Source organism: Gouania willdenowi, chromosome 8, assembly GCF_900634775.1.
Source record: "Gouania willdenowi chromosome 8, fGouWil2.1, whole genome shotgun sequence".
In the NCBI taxonomy this organism is placed as follows: domain Eukaryota; kingdom Metazoa; phylum Chordata; class Actinopteri; order Blenniiformes; family Gobiesocidae; genus Gouania; species Gouania willdenowi.
In genome coordinates this window covers 21,790,774-21,814,407 of record NC_041051.1, presented here as the reverse complement: position 1 = coordinate 21,814,407, position 23,634 = coordinate 21,790,774, and the positions used below count along the sequence as shown (strand labels likewise).

The window sequence follows — 23,634 nt, the reverse complement described above, 5'->3', positions numbered from 1 at the left end:
CTAAGTATCAATTTTTTTTTTTTTTAATTTAATGAAAAAATACATACTGGAATTTTGCACTATAATCGTGTCACTGGTAAGAAAGACCCTATTTTTCGTTTACAGGAAGCACTATTGAAGATACTTATTCGTTTACATTAGTATGTTGACACTTATGTACAGAAATGTTCATAGGACACTTTTTCAATGTATTGTCTTTCAGAGGTATAAAATAAAAATTGTATTTTTTCACTTAATCTTTTTCTTGTTGTGTCATAGATTATCGTAGATTGATTTCTGACCAATATATCAATAATCACAGTATCGTCATATCGCGAGATAATCATTATCGTGAGCTTTGTATCGTATCGTATCGTGAGGTACCCAGAGGTTCCCACCCCGACTGCGCATGCGCGTATGTCATGTTGAAAAAAGGTAAGAATCTTTCCTTTAATTTTTAGGGTTCGTGTTGGGGTTAGAATTAGGGTTCATCATAGTAGGAACATTTAAGGTAGCAAAATATTGTACATATACGTGTAAATATTTACAACGCTATTAGTGCGCATGCGGCTGTAGGAGGCTTTCGTGCGTAGGATTATTTTTCGATACACCGGCACTAAGAGATGAACTAAAATGTCACAAAATACATTTTTTAAAGTGCATTAAAGAATCACGGGCATTAACCCATTACTGAGTGCATCCTCTCTGAGTGACAGCTGTCAAAATCTGCTGTGTTTCAGCACCAAGGACACTTTTAAACCCATATACTAAGGCCATTACTCACCTGATGAATCAGCAGCACAGCAGAAAATAAAATGCCCAAATAAAAGGAAGGCATGCATGAGTGCTTACATTTTATTTGTCAAAATAGCCAAAAAAAAAAAAACAGAACTTTGTATCCTCGCAACCTTTTTCAGGCTCCTCCTCTGGCTCAAATTAAGCTCTGACGCCAATCTACTACGTTTGAGGGGCATAAATGAGACTTTAACCCACAATCTCTGCGCCCAAACACTATCGCCAAGCAAGTCTCAAGTTTTAAACGATACATGCAAACCAGACTGCAAAGTGGCTTCATGACAAAGCAAACCAGGATGAACAAAATAGGAAAATGACTGATAACTACTTAATTTCCCCCCACAGGAACACGAAGATGTGTGGAAAGACACACACTTTACCTGGTCTCACATTAAACTGGGAACAGTTCTTCCACTTCCTGTAGAATGGCTGTCAGATTCCTGGCTCGATTGGAATTGAATGACTCAGCCAAAGCAGTGCTTGGCAGGAATGTCACAGGAATGTGGGGGAATGTGGGCACTTTGGCAGGTACTGGCTCAGGGAGGAAAACAGTGAAGAATGGAAAGTGGTTTATGTGTATCCCTGGGTGAAATACAAGGGAGTGGGGACGGCACTGTTGCCATGTTTTTGTGAGGGTCCCATTGTCTCTCTTGGGCTCATCCTCATACTGTGTGGCAGCTAGGCTTCAAACACCATCCTAACTAGGGTTGGGGTCAATCATAATTGTAATCACGTAATTGATCAATAATTAGAATTAAAAAATATTTTTTTCTGTTGTAATCATAGTTGAATTGTAGTTCAGTTCAAAAATGTAAATATAGGGGTATGCTGACAGAAATACTGCTCAGTCGCCCACACAAAAAACATTAATACCAGTATTTTAATGGGTAAGGAATTCTAACAAGGTAAGCAAGAGATGAGAAACAAATTATATAATAGCTAATATTTTGTTGTGTATTGTATAGAAGATTTAAAGGTACAGTCTGCAACTGTTATAAAAGTAACTTTGTCATATTTGCTAAAGCTGTCACAATGTAATGACAGCTTTACATCAAACTAGTACTTTGTGTGAAAACAACAGACTCATTGAGTCTCTCTGACAGCTGTTGCTCACAGTCCCCGCCCCTTTCCGGTTGCTGGAGCGCCGTCTTTTTTACAGTGTATGGTCTGGAGGAGTAGAAAATGGAAATGGTGACTTTTCTGCTTGAAAGGTAATTTACTGCTGCTTGATTTACAATATGTTTGATGTGTAATTGTTACACTAGTACTCTGTAGTGCATGTGCTGTTCATGTGCGCGCAGCAGCCTCCATGTGGGCTGCTGTAAATGACACTGTGTTGTTGTTGCTGTTGCTGTGGTGTGTGCACATTGAGAGAGAGAAGGGCTGCAGTAATATGCTTTTAACAGAGCATGTTATATTACTGTGATGTTGCTGTCGGACTATCGTTAGCTTGTTAGCTCCTTTGAGGGAGGGACTTTGGAATGTTTGGAGGCAGGGCAAGACAGCAGCGGGGAGGGAGGGGGAGAGAGGGATCTGCTATACGCTCTTCAAACTCTTTAATTACATTTGAATACACATGTCCACCTTTATGTCTTTTAGTTTGGACACCATCTATATTACCTTCTTAAAGAGTAATTATTTAAGTTGGCGAGCCCGATGTAATATTCATAAGCAACACAGGCACCTTCCTCAACCTTGATATGACCTTGGTCTGGATGACCGTGCTTATTTTACCTTGTACTTCAAAGCCTATTTGTTATACAAAGGGATAATATAAAGTTGTTTGTGAGTGCTGATGGTGACGTGGAGTAGAAAAGGATGAGAGAAAAACAAGTGAAATTGAACCTTTTATAGTGGATAACAGGACAAAGACAGAGTACTCATTTCTGACCTCTTTTGCTGTGGTTTCAGTTCTTTGACAGGACAGAGGGGGATTAGATACACACACACGCACACAAACTTTTATGAAAAGAGACACAGGCATCAGTAGCTAATCCAGGCTAGTTACAGCTGGCCTGTAGGGGACTGGTCTAATCCTGTTATCAGGACCAGCAGACGCTGTTGACAGAACAATAAGCGGGGGGCCAATATGGTAGTGCAGGCCCAAACAGGTCATGAGCCAAACTCATCATAGCAGCAGCAGCAGCCGGATTGATGTCTGGCTGTAGTGAGCAGTTCCGGCAGGGGTCACATACACACACACACACACACACACATACACACACACACTGCACTGACAGTAGCTCACAGTGGCTTGTTCACAGTATGTGTAGCTTGTTTTGTGACATCTGCAGTGCCAGAGGTCAGAAGGTGGGGCTCTCACATTCATGGACTCATTAAGCATGGAACAAATCTGTCTGTTACCAGGTTTACTACAGGACAGGAGCCCACCAGGACCAGAGCAGTTCACCCCTGAAATAAACCATTCTACAGAGGAATTTCACCTTACACCGACTGTATATTAATTACAGCATACTATGCTCTTCATTTCTTATTTCAAAACATGAATGATACATTATGTTAATGTAAAGTCAACCTGGCTATCCAAGAGAAATGTGATTCATCCAACAAATGTAATGTCAGTTAGACATGGACACTGGTTTACTGTAATACAGCCTTTCACAACCAAATCTGACACCAGCAATGGACTGGCCATCTGGCATACCGGGTATTGTCCCGTTCGGCAGTCGACCCGAAGTGGGCCGGTCCATTTTTTTTTTTACGAGCAAGTGGAGGCAGACATGTTAACAGATGGTCAAAAATGGTCCAAAAGTGGACAAATAAGGCAAGAGTAGAGTGAAAAGTGACTAAAATGGGCCAAAACTAGTCAAGAGTGGCCAAAAAATGGGTAAATAAAGAGGTGGTATGTAATGAAGGGGTAGCTTATGGGCATCATGTGGCAAACGATAGTGAAAAAGGGGAAAAATGTGAAAAAAGAAAAGGCAAAATGTAGTGAAAAAAGGAAACGTGGTATTTATAGGGCAAAAGTTAGCTTGACAATAAATAAAAAGTGGCCAAAATAACTTGCAAAAAAAATAGGATAAAAGGGATATTTATTGGCAACAGGTAGCTGAAGTCCAAAAAAAAGTGTCAGAACTTAAAGGAAATGGGTAAAAAAGTGTCTCCCTTTTAAGGTTTTCTGGGGGAATAATACTTAAAATTAAGACATAAAGAACCACATGTTGAGCACCACTGACTTAATAATAGCTTCTACATGGTGTAGCTGATAATGTAGTGGGCTGGTCTGGACACAAAATGCCAGGACTGAATTTTAGTTCTTGCTTACGTTGCGCTCAGTGAGCAGCTAATGTTTTTTATTCCTTTGTCCACTTTGCATAGATGCAAACCTTGTAGTTCAGGGACACAGGATGCAACTGAAAGCTGCAGTTACAGAGAGACAGTGACTCACTTATTTCATCATCACAGATTAGCTTTTGTCTAACACACTTGCCAATTTTTCCCACTTCACTTTACTTGTCAATGCTTATGTTGTTATGCAACTATGCAACTTATGAATACTACAATTCAACTCTGAAAAATATTGTTTCCCTTTTTGAGGGATGAAGAAGATATTTCAGTCTTATCAGCCAGTTTAATCCCCTTTTTTCTCTTCACATCCCATGACTTCTACTTCAAAAACTGATGAACCAATGACAAAACCCTCTCACACATCACTCTTTGACTAATTCAAGCACTTGTGTTTCAACAAATGTGAGATTATCACCATCAATGGACGTGACTTCTGCTAAATGCCATGAAGAACATTTATTTGACAATAAACTTCAGATTAGATTTGCTTTATTGACTTTTGAGAATTGATTTATTTTGAATTAAACTGCATTAACCGAGAAAAGGCAAGTGAGACATCAAGGTGATCCTCAACAAAAAATATAATTACTGTACATTTAAAAATTATACTATTAAAATTATAGTTTATAAAGGTAATAGCAAAGGTATAAATTGAGGCCATGAGCACTCCCTTAGCCTATCTCCCACCAGAAGGCAAAGAATCCCTGCTGATTTTTTTTTGCAGAGAAATCAAAATTAAAAATAATAAAATATAAAATGTACAGGCCAGAAAAATCAGACTAAAACTGAGCGACAAGTCAAATAATGTAAATAAGACTGAATAATAATATTAACAAAAGTGAAAATTCTTTACAATATTATATCACACTGATAATGGAATTACTGTTAAAACCTTGCTTTTTTTAATCATTGAGAGTTTTGGACCAAATCATGTATTCCATGGCAAACAATTTCACCTAGAACAGTGTTTCTCAAACTTTTTTGGCTCAAGTACCCCCTTTATCCCACTGCATTATTATTATTATTATTATTTTGCTCATAATACTGTAAAAAAAAGCTATAAAGCATAATGATGAAATAAATGAGTGATAACACACATTTTAAATAATTCCAAAAGTTAAATACAACAGTGTTTAGTGCCTCCTGAATAGATTTGTTTCTATAGTTTGTATCATTTGCCATCATCTCCTGCCTTGTGTGAGTCCAAGACTGAGCCTTGTATGTTCAGTTGATGTTCTAATCAACATTATTTCCATCATTATTATTATTTGTAATCATTATTTTGAATAAAACAACATATTATTAATACTTTTATTTGTTATTTTTATATTCTCTCTCTCAAGAAACCCAGTGCCATTGCGTACCCCTAGGCCCTAGGGGTACACGTACCCCCATTTGAGAAACCCTGACCTAGAATATACTCCACACACAAGAAGAACAACCTTTAATCAGTCAACTAGCAGATATTGTCCCAGCCATATCCATGATGTAGGGTTGATTCAGTTCATTCGAGCTGCTGGAATAAAACCTAAATCAACCAGTCAGTCGTACATCAGAAGTACAGAAGTGCAAGATGATCGGAAAAAGACAAGAGAAGGAAGAGGAGAAACGAGCAACTTGATGACGTGTTCAAACAAATGTCTGTTTGATAACTTCTGTAGCCAATAGGAAGGAAAAAAAGTGACTCACGTGTTCATTAAACCATCACCGCCTGCAAGCATGTCGTCCATGTGAGCAGAAATAACAATGACGTTAGCGGGGATGATGTGGAAGTATGCCCCTCCCCTCTTGCTGACTTTCTGGTTTGTGTCCCAGTTTAACAAAATCCCATTAAAAAGCCTTTCATCTCGCTGCACTTCATTACTGGCATAAATGCTGCGGCTTACCCCAGAGAGGGGGAGGGATTAAATGAGACGAGCTAATCTTAAATGTTACGCTATTCCCAGCAGTTTTTTAAAAAATACAGAAACTCACTTTAAATTCCTCATATTGGATTATCTAATCGTCTCTCATGGGCATAAAGTTTCATTAAGGTCAGGCAAGCTTGTTGTGTCAAGTGTAACCCAGTGTTTATGAGGGTGGCCTTGGAAAGCACCAAAATAGAAATCAAGATTTTTTTTTTTTCTCCCACAATCTTGGAAATTAAATGACAGCCCAGTCTCTTTGAAAAAATGTCAAAGTAATACAGGAGGAAAAGAAGGAGCTTTGAGAGCAAGAGCAGCAGAAACCACAGAGAGGAAACTTGGCATTGTGCATCTATGATTGGATGCGATGGGTCAGAGGCTTTCACACGCATTTATGAGTGCTTATTTTAAGAAGAGCCCAAGCTGGGCTAATCTTTACAGCTCGCTTGGATGATGGTGCTGATTAAAAGCTAATTATACGCTACAGATTTGGCCTCTGGTGAATCTCTGCTGATTTGACACGGCTTGGACCTCGGCCTGAGTGAATGCCTGCGGGCTTCAGCTCCAGATAGCCATACATGTGTGTCTACAACATCACAGGGAAAAAGACGTCAGTGAGCATGATGGCTGTCGGAAGGTTTGCGTTTCCAGTGCGTGGGACAAGAGTAAAATCATGGAGAAGTGTGACACATTGGTTAATGTTTTCTATTTTCCGTGGTACACCTTGAAGATGAGTAAATATGTATGCTTTTATTTTGAAATGTATTGAAACTTAGAAATCAATTCTAATGCATTTGGAAGTTTAAATTCTGACCTCATTGTTTTGTAGATATTGTACATTTATTACCAATACTGTGCTGTTTTTTTTTTTTTTTTTTTAAATATTACTTTAAATTCAGATCTTATGTATTTGTTTCATTTAAACTTTTTAAACACACTTGTACCAAGCACACATGATGTACACAACCCTGTAAACCAACCAAATGCTTCAAAACAGTGGGACAGTTTGACATAAAACTTAAATATTATTACTAATAAGGTTAAATACAATAATATTACCATAACAATATATACAATATCTCACTGCTGCTCAAGATCCATTGGTATTTAAGGTATGATGTTTGTGTGTATAATAAACATGAAAAAAACATGAAATGAAAGATTATTTGTAGTAGAAAAGTGTTTAATAAAATAAAAACAAAGAGGACACTTTTGTGCTGTTATTAATCATACGTTGTATAATTAACTTAGTTGCCTGAGCCCTATGGAAACCACACAAGTGTTAAGTTTGTTGCCTCTTCCTCAAGACAAAAGCTTCCATACTATGAAAAAGCGTGAGAATCCATTTCATTACATTACTAAAATGTATCCTAATAAAAGCAAAAATCACTTCTGCAGTTTTGAACACAGCTTAATCCCATAAATTATCACGGATAAACACAGTCAGGCTGGAACCATGATCAGATAGTGGGCTGATGGTTTTGTGTCTCTAAAAATGTGCATTACATTGCCTTTAATGAATATGGAATGTGGAAGGAATAGCTGTGGCGTGCAAAAAATTAGGATGAAAAAAAGCAATCACATCAATGCAGCATTTATCAAACCTGGAACTGTTAGCTGTGACTTTTTTAGCATATACATTTAGGCAGGTGCTAATGTTCACAGCTTTATGCACCGTGATGACAGCAAGGACGCAGATGAAATGAAAAGCCAAAAAAAAGAACGAATGTTTAATTCTCGAGTTGGTTTTTACGTGATGTGGGCAGAGATGGCCTGAGTGTCCCGTCTAAGCACCAACGATGCAACACCAAACCAGACACAGATATGACTTTCTGGCCGATGACCTATACTCCATCTTCAAGCTCTGCAGACGGCTTACTTTGTTGCTGTAGTGATCCAAGATCAGTGTCAAACAGGACGGTTTCTGGCCTTTGTGATGGTAATTGTACAGTATGTACATGGACGACCGGCCCGGATATTTTTATTTCATCTGGTTATTTCATTTTTGAAAAATTGTCACTTCCACTTTTGCACTCCGGGCAGCGCATTTACTGGGCAAGACACGTGCAAATCCCCCCATAAGACCTAATCATGATCAGTGGCATTTTTGCATTAGGGGCCAGAGGGGCACGCCCCCACCAGATGTCACTGTTGTGCAGAATTTGCTCATCTGTGTTGGACACAATGACGTTGTTCAGCAAAACTTAAAGTTAGCAAACTTGTTCGCCAAATAAAATGTCAGTGTTTTTCCATTTGATGGGGCACGGCGTAGCGCTCTGAATCAATGCACTGCTGCACATGCATGTGCGTGCTCAACGCACACTTCAGCTTGGCTAGAGGGGCTTGACAGCCAGCGCCCCAGAATCATTCCTATTGGATTGATTTGGTGTGAGGCAGTACTAGGTAACCTGGCAAGAGCCAGATTGATGTGCAGCCCTCCCTCTAACTCATGTTCTCCACATCGATCTGGGTCTGTGTCTGGTGAATCCTTTCGGAACAAGGGAAGGACATGAACAGAATGCTTGAAGCTGATTGGGCGAAGTGCCTGCCTACCATGATTTGTTTTAGCCAATCACACGGTAACAAATGATGATGTCGTCATCGGCATGCGCCGCAGAGACGTTGCTACAACAACAACAAGGCTCCACTGGTGAAAACTTTCTTTTGGAATAATAATGCTGCCGTCATTTTGTCGTGACTTTTGCCATTTTTGCAAAATGAGAATGCGAGTTAAGGGCATGTTAACCCTCCTCCTGCGTCAACAACTTTTTATTTTGATTCGAAGCTATGCTAATAGCGGTAGCCCAGCTAGTTCCTCTCCCCGTAACTACGCATGTGCGAGTTTTGCTTTGGCGCGCCTTCGTCACATCAGGATATCCCGCCCTAAACCACAACACTGCCTCATGATTGGTTAAAAGTGTTTCGGTATGATTTCGAAAGGCAAAGGAGCAAACAGCACAAGATGGATTCTGGGGTTTGTGAACACTAGGAGAATCCATCTTGCAGGCAAGGCTAGGTAATAGGCATTGCTAACTTGTCATGTATTGGCTTTGTACCGTTTACGCTATCCGTGAGTTCTACATTGTGTTGTTATTGTCACGTTGTTGTTTCAATATTGTGTATTTGATCTTGGGAGAGCTTTAACACTGTTCTTGGTGGTGTTGATATGGTAACAGGCTACGAGGTTGGTTTGTTATGTAATTCTAGATGGTGTTATTGACCTGGGATTGTGTCATCAAATGTGTTCAAATCTCCTCTCTTACTGCACTTTATGTGACAATTTAGAGTGATAATATGTTTGGACTGCATCAGATTTTCTTGCGTAAATTGTGTGTGACCTCACCAGAATTTCCAAACCAAAATTGCCACTGCTCATTACAGTGGTTCATGGCCCTCAAATACTGTTTCGGTTGCTGTTATAATTTGATAGTGGATACGTGAATGTGTGTGTGGGTTCACATGAGGAAGGTTTGTGACCTTATCCCTGCAGTGAGTATTGCAGCAGCAGGAGAAAAAAAATCAAGTTTCATTTCATGGGCTATCTCTCTGTCTTTGAGGTCAGATATCTTTCCCATCCCTCATCCTTTGTATCTTAAGAGAGGTCCAGTGCAGCGTGGTGCTGCAATGTGACCGTCTTTGACTTGCATTAGACCCTTTCCTTCAAGTCTTCTTCCCTGCTGGTCTTACCACCACTCAGGAGGGGGTTAATATCGACTTTAAATGCAGTTGGCATGCAAAAATAGCGTGTAGCCTTCACTGCCTCTTACCACCTTGTCCTTGACATCTATACTCCTCCGGCATCACAATGTTCAGCACCTGTGAACCTCTCACAAAAACTAACCATGCTGCCACACAACAGCATCACACAGGGATAACAGCATGACTCCTGCAGTAGATTTCTTTGGGCTATTGACTTAGTAAGAAAGTTTAGTTAGATGATTATTTCAACCATGAACAAATAAAACACTGGGGAAAAAAAGATTTTTTTTTCATGAAATACAATAAAAAAATAAATATAATACATAGTCAGTTAACAATTTTAAAATAAATGTTAGTGAAATAAAAAAAAAAAAGACTTGTAGAAGATTCATAGATAGACAGCACATTGAAAATCATAATATTCATAATAAAAATGATAACTAGTTCGCACAAATGCGTTTCCAGGGTGAAACACCCTTTTTGACCTTTGACCCAGGATGCCTGACTTCCTGTTTGGTTTTGGGCTTGGTCATAATTCGAAATGTATATTGATAAGGATTTAGCAATTCCGATGCTTTATTGATCCAGTTTTTTATCGATTACTAAATAAGCTGAAAAACAAGTAGTACATGAGTACAGAAATAAATACAACCTGGTTTATTTAAATAGATATCAGGTTTATTAATATAAATCTTAATTATTCACAGAATAAACAATACTCAAATGAGTAAAATGAGTCCACAAGTCAAGGGGCTATTGGCTTAGGATAATAAATCAACCTCATTTTTATCATTATCACACAACATTAGGAAGTAAGTAAATGTTATTGACACAGCACCTTTCATAGATAGAAATTACAAAGTGCTTTAAAGTAAAAAACAGAGTGCTTCACTAAACAAAATAAACAGTGATTTACAAAGATACAATACAAGACAGTCCTTCAAAATAAGGAAAAAGAAATTACAACGGTAACCCCAAGTTAATAAAAGTGGTTCATTAAAAGCTTGTCTGTATAAAAGTGTCTTGGAGTCAATGGAGTTAGTATACCGTAGAGTTGTTTAATTTTACCTGCTGTGCTAGTGCTAGCCCTGATGCTGCTAAGTGCGTCAAAGACACGGCATTGCTCGAGTATAATGCCGTGTTGTGAGGCCAAATGTTTGGACATATTGGTTGTGTTACTGCGTAGATCCCTCTTGCAGTAAGTACAGGTGACCCTAACCCCAAGATGTCGTCCTTTGTGAAATGCAGCACCTCAGCTCACCTCTGCTCTGCAGCAGCTTGTGCGTGTGACGCCATCGCAAATTTACAAGTGGGGTACGTTTGTTTACAGTGGCGGCACAGCCCGGGAAAAATCTATAGCAGAATTGTAAAAGATTTTGTTAGTAGTTCCAAAGACTCGTTTGACTAAGAACCGGTTAATGATGCACGTCATAATATAATTTTTTGCTCATCCTGGGGTCAATAATAAATGTGGTGAATTTCGTATGAATAGGTCAAACCTGTCGGTTGTGCCGTTCCATTGCATTGCGTCTGTAATACGCGGTACACGCATTTTTTAACCGATTTTTTTTTTCATTGTGCAAATTATGTAATTTTTCACCAATTCTGAAGTACGTGAGTTTATGGGTGTGCTCAGGGGCTCAAATTTAGGATTTGACACGGAAAGGAATAATAATAATAAGTAGAGAAAAAAAAAAAATTGTGAAGCAAAAAAGAAATTAAAAAGCATAATTTAGGTAACATAAAGCAGGATAATAAAAACTCAATGTTTTTGTTTAACGGTGTTAAAAAAAACTTTTTATCCTATGTTAACCAGGGAAGCATAGCTGGTTTGATCTAAAGACACCCTGCAGCTGCTCAGGTGTCTTGTCAACAACACAGTGGACACTTCTACACGCTTACCTTCATGTTAAGGACAAGATCGCTCATAGCTTTGGATCACACCTGGTCACACACTGCATGTGTGTGTCAGGAAAGGGGGAGCAGGGCATTTGTTTCAGGACTGGTGTATGACTGGAGGCAACCTAACAACTTCAACCTTCCCCAACTCCTGATTTCTCCTCTGTATTTACTTCCCAGTACAACCCCCCTCCCCCCTCCACCTCCCCCTCCTGCCTTGCCTGTCTTTATTATAAGTGGCAGTTAGAAGCACTGGACTGGAAAATTCCCATTGAGAAGCAAACTCCACATCTGCATATTACAGCCCTGTTTCACGTCTGCTACCAGTGAATAAATTAATACATGAATAACAATGAAAATCATCTATGAGATACCTCCCTCGCTCGCTAAATGGCAATGTGTGTGTGTGTCTATAAGTTTGTGTGTGAGAAGGAAAAAAGCTGTCTGTTTTGGTCACTTTCATGATAGAAGTGGGAATATTTGCATAACCCCTCTGAGAAATGGCACAGAAAGGGACTTGAGGTAACTAACACATAATAATTCATTACAAGGCCACAAGCATTTAAAAAAAAAAAAAAAAAAAAAGAAAAAATGCTATTTTTTTTTGGAGTTAACTCGGAAGTCTTTTTTTTTAAATTTATTTATTTATTTATATTTTTTTTTTTTAGAGATTTACCATTTTGTGTTTCACTTTCTCTTGCTACCCGTGCACTGTTCTGATGTTGACATTAACAGTTGTTTGTTAATAAAATGGGTGCTTACCACTAAAACAAATACGTCATTTCTTCGAGAAGAAAAATTAGGTTTTCAATGTTGGGTCAGACTCGGACGACAAAATGCGCCTGATACGTCCTCCAACTGTGACGCGGTTATTTATTCATGTGATTGTTTACTGCTAGACCTGTGCACATGCCTCTGCATTCATCTGTGGAACCAAACAGTAGTTTAGTCCACTGCACTTGTCTTCTTTCAGTCTCCAAGCCGTCTTCTCATTCTTTTTTATTTCCGGTCGCGGGCCACCTCTGCAAGCCGTCGAGAACGCGCATCAGTGTCATTTGACTTCACGTCGGCAGAACTGCGCAAGGAAATCGGACCCGGAACAGCAGTACAAAACGTATCTCACAATCTTTTCAAGGCAATAGGTAGAAATGTATGTGGGCTCATTCTCTTTAGTTTAGAGTGGTTCATCAACAAGCATTAAAAAAACTTAAAATGAACGTTTATTTTTTCTCAAATCCTGCCCTGTGCTCCTTTAAATGTCCTTATGAAAAGTGATGAACCCTACAGTTGACCTCAAGTGGAAAGTAGGCACTTTAATATCAGCAAAGATGCTGTCAGTATGTGACACTTATCAAACATTACAAATTAACATTAGGAAAGGCTCTGCTTTTAAATCTGGTACGTACATCGACATATCTGAAGTGTTGTGTTTGGTTCTAACATTAACAGTGGTGATCATATATGTCCACTTGGGGATTCAGTAATGTTTGTGTTTCTGAAGGCTGCTGTCGTCCATGAGATGCCTGTTTCTATACACGCCTGCCGCCCACCATCCCTCTCATCTCATTCTGCTTAGTTTACATCTGTTTACAAAAGCTTGTCTACTCCAGCTTTGTGTACTGCAAAGTGATGGTCTCTAGGGGTCCGCTACGCCACGCGCCAGCAAACGCTCTGACACTTTCCAACTACTCAGCTGCCGGTTCCACAGATTCACTGTGATACTAAGGTTCTCTGGGGAGAGAGGATGAATTCCCAGAAACTGATCACAGTGCTGGTGAACGGAAAAACAAAATGACCCACTGCTGCACTGAGGGGATGGTATCTTATACAGCATCACTATATGTGGAGAGAGAATGGGTATGAAGGATTGGGGGAATCATGTGAACTTTGGGGAGCACAAACTTTTAGGGGCCATTAATCATTGTTCCATTAACAGATAGCTCAGCTCTGTAGACGACGTCAGTGTTTGCCCAGGTCTCTTTTTCCATTCATCTCCTGCTCATACACACACACACAAGCATGGATGCACACACGCACACAAACACGCATTACTTTCTTCCTCAGTTTAACGCTTGAGAATCTTAAGCTGTTTTTTCTATCGCTGTCGAGCAAATGTAATAATTTCCCTATTTCACACCTTAATTTTTCACATCTTCCCTGTCCTCCTCTGTCGCTCAATTCCTGCCCTCTGATGCATTCGGGAATGTCACTCAGCTGTAATTTTTGTCCTTCCAAAGGCACGTATAATGGCAAAAATCAGAGGATGGTTGAGGTAGAGGTACGATTTGGGGGGGGGGGGGGTAAGGGAGTATTCTAAACCCAGAATGAAAGCCTTTCTTGCAATAAACTTCAGGGAAAAGACTGCAAAATTACACAGAAAAGAGAGAGTGAGGGAGGCAGCGGGAGGCTAATCAAGTCACACAGTAGACATGCTGCTTTTGCATCAGATGTTAAAGAAAGTCTTGTGATGTTCAGTGTGATCTGGGAGGGGGGAAGTGCTACATCAAGACGTTTTGATGCAAGCGATTAGAAAATGGAATAAATTAATTAACAGCGAGCGAGAAAAACAAAATTAAATTTAGTAGATGAAAAAAATGATGAAAGTGATACTTGGTGATATTATTCAGCTAAACTAGCAAACAGTTCAACCAATAAAGCAGGTTCTTCTATAAAAGCCGTGGCAAAATGGGTTTGTTTGAGAAAGGCCAGACACATGGCTGAGCGGGAGATCTGTCTGGCCTTCACTACAGAGACAGCGATCACGCAAACACAGACCCTCATGCTTTCGGAGAACGCTGACCCCTTGATGTGGCCTTAGATCTGCTTCACCTTGGTTTGCTGTTCCACTGCGCTACCGTGTGTGTGAGCCAGGTGCGCCCGATGACCTTTTCCGGGAGTCTGAGCTGCCTCGTCACCGAGGTCTGCCGCCCAGGGCAAAGGGGGGAGAGGGAGGAAGAAGGGTACTGAGTGAAGCAATCTGAGGTGAAGAAATGGGAACAAAGGGTAAAACTAGACAGACACATTTCTGGAGATCGAAACACTTGGCAAAAACAGAAAATGACAGCATAGGATTAGGGAATTCTCTCTCTTATACCGTATGTCTTTATTTACACTATGTAACTATTGCACTGCTGTACCTTTGTACTGAATGTAGATATTTATGTGCTTTTAATTTATGAATAATATTTATGAATTTATGTGTCGTAACACTATTCCAAGCTACTACAATGTTGTTGTATGACTTGTCTTGTACATTGACAATAAAAGCTATCTATCTATCTTTCTATCTACCTACGAGCTTCTTCTATTTTAAAAATTGTTCCCATATATCTCAGGTAATACTAAGATTTAGATTCTATTGTGATGAATCCTCACAATTGCATTTTCTTATGATTGAATCCATGTGACAGGAAGTTAATTATGGTTGCAACAATACTTGGAGTTAAATAACACAGGAAAGCAGAAGCGAAGGGATATTTGACGTTGAAGCATTATTGCACTCATTTTAACTGATTATAATATTAAATGGTTATCACAGCATAACTTCATTGCTGTCGCTCTCAGTGATATATGCTATAGTGTATCCATCTATACAAAAACAATCTAAGCAGGGAAGCCCAGACTTCTCTTTTTCCAGCACTTTGTATGCAGCTCATCCCGGGGATACCGAGGCATTTCCAGGCCAGCCAAGACACATAGTACCCCCAGTCTTCATCAGGGTCTCATACCAGTTGGATGCGCCCTAAACACCTCACCAGGGAGAATTCAGACAGTAATTGAGCAGCAGCTTCAAGCAAAGGCTTCTGCCCCTTTTGACTTGGTCTGACCTGAGTATAGACTGTGTATGACCAAGCTTCTCAGCCCATCTCTAAGGGAGAGCCAGCCACCCTATAGGGGAAGCTCATTTCGGCCAATCGTACCCGCAATTTTGTTGTTTCAGTCACTATAAGCTCATAACCATAGGTGAGGGCAGGAAATGTCATATTTTGTCAAAATAAGAAAAAGAAGACAGATACAGTATACAACGAAATTTTTAGTTCCATATGTCTGTCATTGGTGCCAAAAATTAGCTTTATAATAACTACAACATCTACACAATCTACAATACAGGTTATGCTGGGGTACTTCATTTCCCTTGCCAAACACAGATGCAGAGGATGGATGTTACACCCACAAGGGGAAAGTATAGCACCATGACAAAATGCAGGGTTTTTGTGCAGAATAACTGGTAATAGGTTTGATGTTTCCTTCATTTTATTGTCACAGCAATAAAACCCAACAAATCTCTGCCTGAAGGCTGAGGAAATGTGGAGTTTAAGACACAGTCAAATGCATCGCATCATTCATCGTCACCTGTCTTAACTGGTAGGTTTATTTAGCGCAGAGGCAATTTCCAATGTTTTCGCTTGAATGATGGCTAAAGTGACTGGCAGCCCCTCCCTTTTGTTTGTCACTCACATTTTTACAAACCTGCAAATCATTTGCAAGGCATATCTTATTATGAATCTTAAAAAAAAAAAAAAAAACATGCTACATAGCATATACTGTACCAAGAAGTGAAAGGACATTTTTCTTAATTTTTCTTGGCCAGCACTAGACCCGACTGAATGTGGGAGTTGTCTGGCAGTTATTTATTGATACTGTCTCATCTGTCTTAATCAGGGGGTATTACATTGAATAGCTTGCATTCAAATGAAAACCTCTGCTCTGTTAAGTCACAAATGATCGCCTTCTGACAGTCAATGTTGGTTTTCCCTCCCTGCTCGTTCTCCTGAATCTAACAGCTGCTTTCAATTCTGTCAACCCACACATGCTGATTGACCCATTCAGCACCAGTGGTGGACAGTAACAAAGTAAATGTACTAAAGTACTGTACTTAGGTAGTATTTTTGCAAACTTGACTCTTATCTTTAGGGGATACTTCTTACTTTTACTACAGTACATTTGAGAGACAAATACTGTACTTTTTACTTCACTTCCTCATTACTTTAGTACTGTTTATCTCCTGTTAGCTTAGGTTTTTTCATTGTTTCAGTTCTGACAATAAAAAGTTTCGTTAACACTTTACTTGAAGTTTTATACATAAGGACGATATTACGCTGTCATTATCTGTCAGTAGCACAATCAAGGTGTCATGAAGGCTGTCATTAAGTGTCGTTTGCTAAATTATGACACCTTTCGAGCTATGTTGGCATTTGTTGGGTTAGGTAAAGGGATTTGGTGGGGTTGGGTACAAGTGTCATATCATATTAATGACAGCGTAATATCTGACTTTATGTATAAAACTTCAAGTCAAGTGTTACCAAAGTTTTTGTTGATCGTCATGCGGACTGTCTTATTTCTGCCATACCTTTATTATTCATGCTCATGAATGCAAGAGTAAATCAGAGGGAGGCAGGTCACATCTATAGCGCTGTTATTTGGACAATCGATTCAGCAAATACTTCAGTGGTTTCACTTCGGTAATCTTTTGAGTAAGCTACCTTTACTTGTATTGGAGTAGTGCTCTTGATTTGTTTTCTTCTGATGTCACTGATACATCCGAGTATGACAGAAGAAATGCCAAGTCCTGGACTGTCCAGTTCTTATGTGGTGTCCCACAAAGGTCGGTCCTCTGCCCACTCCTCTTTATCCTATACATGCTGTCATTGACCTGTATAGGTTATCATTCCACTGCTACGTTGATGAAATACAGCTGTTATCAGGACAAACCCAAAACCTTTTGCTATCAAAACTCCTTCACAATCGCTGTTTCCTCCTGCACTCGCCACCCTCACATCCTGCCTGGAGACTAATGTATGGATAATATGAACTTGCAGGACTGCCTACTCCTACGCTGCCATGATCGGTACCTTTTCTTTTCCTTTCTGCCCAGTATTTATATAATAAAATGAATAAACATCAATTTTATCCAGTGTGTTTTTGGGAACTCAAAGTCGCTTTACAAAAAATTAAATGAAATAAAAATGAATAGATAACAATGAAAGTAAGTGAAAGGTTGAAAAAGTTTAAAAAGGTTTTAATGAGTGTTTAAAGTTCTGTACTGAGTCAGCATTCTTGATGGGTTGAGGGAGTAAGTTCTAGAGGGCAGGGGTGGCGGCAGCAAAGGTTCGGTCCCCCACGGTTTGCTGGTTAGTGCGAATGATAAGTGTAAGGAGGTGGGCGTAGGCAGAGCGAAGGTGGAACGGTGTATTTGGAGGATGTCGGTGAGGTAGACAGGGGCCAGGTTATGGAGGGACTTGTAGGTGAGGAGGAGGAAGAGCTTGTAGTGAATGCAATATTACACAGGGAGCCAGTGGAGCTGTTGGAGAATTGGGGTGATGTGTTCTCTGGAGTGGAGTCCATTATGAAGCCGAGGTTGCGTACGGAGGTGGAGGGGGTGACATTGTGGCCGTCAATGAGGAGGGTTATGTTCTGAACGGGGGAAGAAGAGATTTGGGTTCGGTGATGAGGAGTTCAGTTTTATTAAAGAAGTTACTGTCCATCCAGGTTTTGATGTCAGAGATGCAGTTGTTGATGGTGGAGAGGATGACGGGGGTGATGGATTTGGTGGAGATGTAAAGTTGAATATCGTCGGTAGGGGTGTGTATTGCTTGGCATCTGGCGATACGATTCATATCCCGATACATAGGTCATGACACGATACATCCCGATGTTAAAGTATAAGGCGATTATTGCAATTTTTTTAAATACAGTATATGACTTAAGATACAACTAACATTATGTATGAAATACATTTTATTTTAGATTTGTATTTATACACAAGCAGGTCAACATGCCCAGGTTTCAGCGCACTTCTTTGTGCAGTTACAATGTCACCTGCAGTGGAAAAGACTCGCTCTGCGAAGACGCATGTGCCTGGGATGCAGAGGAATTGACGGGCTACAGTATATAAATATGAGGATAGGCTCCCTCATGTTCCCTCCAAGTGAGAGGATCACCATTAGGGTACTCCATCCTGAACATCTTCACCGTGTGCTGCCAACTAGTGAGCGGCTGCGAGGCCAGCAAAAAAGTTGAAATCAGTGACCACATCACTGTCGGACTGTTCCAGGGTGCGGACCGGGCAGTAACCAGCAGCTGTGATCCGCTGGTCGAGCAGATCACAGCGGGGTCGGGCCGTACGCAAACCCCGGGGGCTAGCTCAATGGTGGTCGCAGCAGAGACCACACCGTGGCAGGCAATTGTCAGGCGACCAGGCAAAGTACCATCCAGAAGCAGGATCGGACCCACCGGTAGCAGTCAAGAAAAGAGTCGGTGAGTAATCTGTTTCAAACAAGCTTTTTCTTTACCTTGCTTTACTGTCCGGAGTGAGATGTGACAGCCAAACGTGCCAGCGTCCTCTCACGTCCGTTCAAGCAATATGAAAGAGATTATCTGTGTCAACCTTTTTTTCTATCTGTCAATGATAAAATCAATGCTGAGGTATTTCCTTCCAGAATGTTTCCTTTCGCTGTCATTTTCATTTTTTAATGCTTTTGCTGCCTGAGGTGTTCACCTAGCAAATTATCTCTGAGTTCCATCTCTTTAATGGATTTGTAATGTTAGTTAGTTCATCCTCAACAGTGGTTTTTAAAGATCACTTGATTATGTGCTTGGCGAATGTGTGTGTACACAAATACCCGCAGGCATGAGAAGTAAGAATACATAATTTTTACTTAGCTATAAACTACAGAAAAATGACAGGCACCCTACAAGGCAGCAAAAAAAATGCTTACGTGCAAATGCTTTCAAGCAGAAAATATGCATCTTTATCCCAAGTACAAACAAAGCAAGAAGTTATTCAAATCATGCATAAATAAACAGTTATAGTAAAGAAAATGAGTGTGATGTAAAGCATCACAAACAATGCAAAATGTGTCACTAAAACTTTACGTCTCCCAGAAAAGAAAATCTGATGGACAGATTAGAAAAACTGTAAGCACAAACAATTACACACAGAACAACAGTATGTTATTTATGGATCCACAGAAAATACAGTGAATTATCAGGCAAAGCTGTGCCTTTCATTAGAGGGACCTTCTCTTCACTTTCAGTCCTTCAATCACTGTTTGTCCACTGCACTGCATGATTCATAAGATCACATGATTCAGCTCCTTAAGTGTGTGTCTGTGTGTGTTTGAGAGGACTCATGTACACGTGTGCACGTGTGAGGCTTTTCAGTGAGAGGTTTTGGGTTTTGAATTACTTTCTTTGTATTGTGCTCCACTTCTTTTGGGGGAAAATTATTAATTATAAAGGATTAAAATTTGACTTACAGTGAAGGCAATTTGCAGTTTGTACATTTGCTGCAATTTGTTGTTTGCTGTAAGTACCCACCAAGAGCTGCTACATGAGTAGACAAATGGTAAACGGGATTTCAGAAAGGCAAATGGAGACATTAAAAAACAGTGTGTGTGTGTGTGTGTGTGTGTGTGTGTGTATATGTATATACACCAGTGACGTGCAGTCAGGGTAGGCAAGGTAGGCAGTGCCTACCCAAGGGTGAATTAATATTTTGATTATTTGTTTTAATTATAATATAATTAATAAATTATTACAGTGAAAGGAAGGATATTGGGTTTTTTCTTTCTTAACATGAATTTAATATTTTGCTAAGGGCATTGAGATGACTTTGTTGTAAATTGCGCTATACAAATAAAATTGAATTGAAATGAATTAACACTTGCCAGCAGAAACATATGGAATTGTCATTGGTGTTGACATTGGTGGTCTCGATTTGCAACGCCCTGCCTACCCAACCCTAATGCTCACGGCTGATATTCACATACAGTAAATGAAGAAGGATGTTGAAGAAGGAGAGTCCATAGGCAGAGACTGAATAGGAAAAGCAAGAGTGTAAGACAGATTAGCAACTTTTGATGTTGAAACGATGACAAGAAAAGTTAGAGAGTTGGTCGATGGTAAATATTCTGTGCATCCAGGAGACCAGGTGGAAAGAATGTTAAGGAGGTGAAAAGAGTTTCAGATCGAGTGATGAGTTTGAATCTAGACATTGAAGGTGTGATGTTCAATACTGTTAGTGGTTATGCCCACCTGCCCTATCAGTGGGTTGTCGGATTGTTACGAAAGTCACACATGGCCAAATTAGTTTTCCTTAAAAACAATCAAACAGGTCATTAGTAAAAAAAAAAATTCTCGAAAAATATGCATTGTTCGTATTAGTTTGAAAAGTGATTTGTGTTATATTTAATCACTGTACTTGACTACTGCAATAGAGAAAATGAGTATAAGCCCTCCAGGCCAGGGTGTCAATGTACAGGCTTTGTAGGTTTGCCTTTTCTTCCCAGATTCCAAAAACCAATCTGGGTTATAAATAGTCTTTATTTTGTTTGAAAGAGATGGTCTGGGTGTGTTATTGTTAATGCTGGGATAGTCTACTGGGATATCTTCCACCCACCATTATCCTTTACAGTATATCAGTGTTTCTGATGAATCCATGTACCTCCTTCGTCCGACTACAACATTTTGCTCAGAATATGGTATTTCAATCTGTCTCTATGCATTCGAATAGTGTGGTCTTGAGTACAACACTAGGGCCAACATGAACACAGTTCATGCACATTAAGGTTTGATGATGTTTGTTCACTTTGTAGAGAATCAATGAGCCGGTGATCCTGCATGCCAGGCACAGATGCCTTACTGTACATATAAGGGCTGCTGTAAAGTCAGTAACTTTGTAGCATTTAGACAAATCTAAAAATAACTGAGGCAGAAAAGCTGGATACATACAGACACACAAACACAGAAGAGGCTGTGTGGTGGATTTGAGGACACAGCAGGGCTGACTGCCTCCGGGAGTCAGCAGAAGGTGAGCAGAGATAAGGCTTTGTGATTGTGACTGCATGTCAGGGAGAATCTGCACAACACAACAGTCCAGAAAGCAAACGCACACTCACAAACCACACAAATACTAACCCGCAAATGAAATGAGCACTTTACATGCTGTGTGCAGTGGGGGTAGTTCTGTTTATGGTATTTAAAGCCTTAATTAAATTTAAAAACGTTGACAAAAGGCAAAGTAATCATACCAGATATTATAGTTGTAAGACACGAACACACACACATACACACTAAAGCTTGGAAGCAGGCTGCTGACATGTGTATCAGGCAATTCAATGGGACAAAAGAATCAATTCCTTTATAAGAACAATCAATTAGAAGAGACAAAATGTTGGTGTACATTTTTCTACTAATCTGTTTTAAAAGTAAACACTAGAGCTGAAACAACAACCATGAAAAGTCCAGTGTTCAGCATTTCTATCCCACTTTAATCAACACCAATGTTGTGTACTGAGCAGCACTCTAGCCTTACCTGTGTTGCTCTGCGTTTTCCCTTTGTTTGTCTGCTTCAGTCTCTTCTGGTGTGATTTGCCATTGTAATGGATCTGGGCCTGTGCAGCAGAGTTCAGTTGGATGTTGCAGACGTCACATAATGTGTAGCTCCTCTGCTTCCTTTCCCGTTTAGGTCGGAAGAGAGCAGAACAGTCATTTCCACCTTTTGATTGTGCTTCTGTCATAGTGACCTCGTCCTGTGCATCGCAGCAAAGATCAGAGTCCATTGGCAGTCCAGGTCTGGGGCTGAGGTCTCCACTATGCAGCGTAGTGCTGGGTGGGGAGGATGGGCTGAATGGACGTTTCATACCTATGAGTAAAGAGAAATAAATACATTAACCAGTGCTTCCCAATCTTTTTCATCCCATGTACCCCCTTTGCATTGGTTCCCTAAGGCTTAATCTACAAATTTTAAAACAGGGAGTGTAATTTAAAGTGGAATCTACAACTAATATGTATCTATTTATGATTAAATAGTAAGTAAATACAGTCGCCTCCGTGAAATGTAGCTAATTATTGTCTCCTATTGTCAGAAATGTGATAAAATGGCCTCTACAGCATAAAATAATCCTGTTTCAATAAATTACAGAAAAATATATTATTTTATTTAGCAATAGTGCTGTTAGTTTGTGGTGAATTTGTCCAAAAAAAAAAAACAGCCTAAAAAGAAACTTTTTATTATTTTGTCAAATCTTTCTGAGTACCCCCTGCAATGTGCTCCTGGTACTGGGCCATAAAGAAAAAAACATGTTTCTAAAAAACCTTTTATTTGTATGTTTCCATAATTTTATTTTGAAGAATTCACTTGACTGCATTTGATGGGACGTGTAACCCCCACCACCCCAATGAAGGTTGGGCATCACAGATGTAGAAGACAAACACAATAGCTCAGGTAGGAAAGCCTGTAAGCATCTGTTTTAAGATCCATAGTGAGCACATTTATTTTTCATTTTAAGGACTTAAGTATGGTTGGGCGGTATATCTAGAGTGTAGATGAGTTTTCTATTTTGACGATATAGAAAATTACAATATTGCCTATATTGATATATTATTTTTAAAGCTCATTTTGTTTTAAAATACTCAATTTCGGTTTCGCTGCTTTCACTACTTCTCAGAATAGCATAAAAAGCACAGTTAACCCAGACTCACACATGCTGTTCCTTATAGGAGAAAATGCCAAAAGTGGCACATATTGTGCAGTTGTTTGTTAATAAATGTGCCTGTGTGGCCTATTGCATCAGCAAATGTAACCCTAAATCCTCTTTCTGGTCAGACTTCATTTGAAATACAATTATCAAGATTTATATCGTGTATTGCCATTTTGAGACAAAGCATTGCTATGAGTTTTGGTCAATATCGCCCAGTCCTAAACTGAAGTGTTATTTGGAGATATAATACATAAATAAAAAGAAAGCAAGGAACCCTTGTATTACAATGTTGACACAGGACATCTGCATTCAACAGATTTGTGAAGAAAAAAACATGGATTCTGGCTTTCCTCACGTCCAAGGACATCACCAGTGTTGGGCACGAGTTCATCAATACACATGAAATATTTTTGCATACACAATCACCATGTGGTGGTGGGCCAATGGTGGAGAGCCGCACCACTTGGGGGAGACAGAGTGCTTCAGTGTGAGGGTCCACCATCAACGCTGTTCCACTGGTAATGATTCCACACCTGTTTGTCTCTTCTGAGCATCTATAGTGAGCC

At 39.7% G+C, this 23,634-nt stretch overlaps 1 protein-coding gene across 2 annotated transcripts in view; it reads right to left on the bottom strand.

Annotated features, from left to right (window-relative positions):
• znf385c (zinc finger protein 385C) overlaps nucleotides 1-23,634 on the bottom strand; it is a 195,058-nt gene that overhangs the window by 103,586 nt on the left and 67,838 nt on the right. For both annotated transcript variants that reach the window (XM_028454584.1, XM_028454583.1), the window contains exon 2: nucleotides 21,901-22,230. In XM_028454584.1, coding sequence (XP_028310385.1) covers nucleotides 21,901-22,228 — 328 coding nt within the window. In that variant the 5' untranslated portion in view covers nucleotides 22,229-22,230. The remainder of the gene's footprint in view (nucleotides 1-21,900; nucleotides 22,231-23,634) is intronic.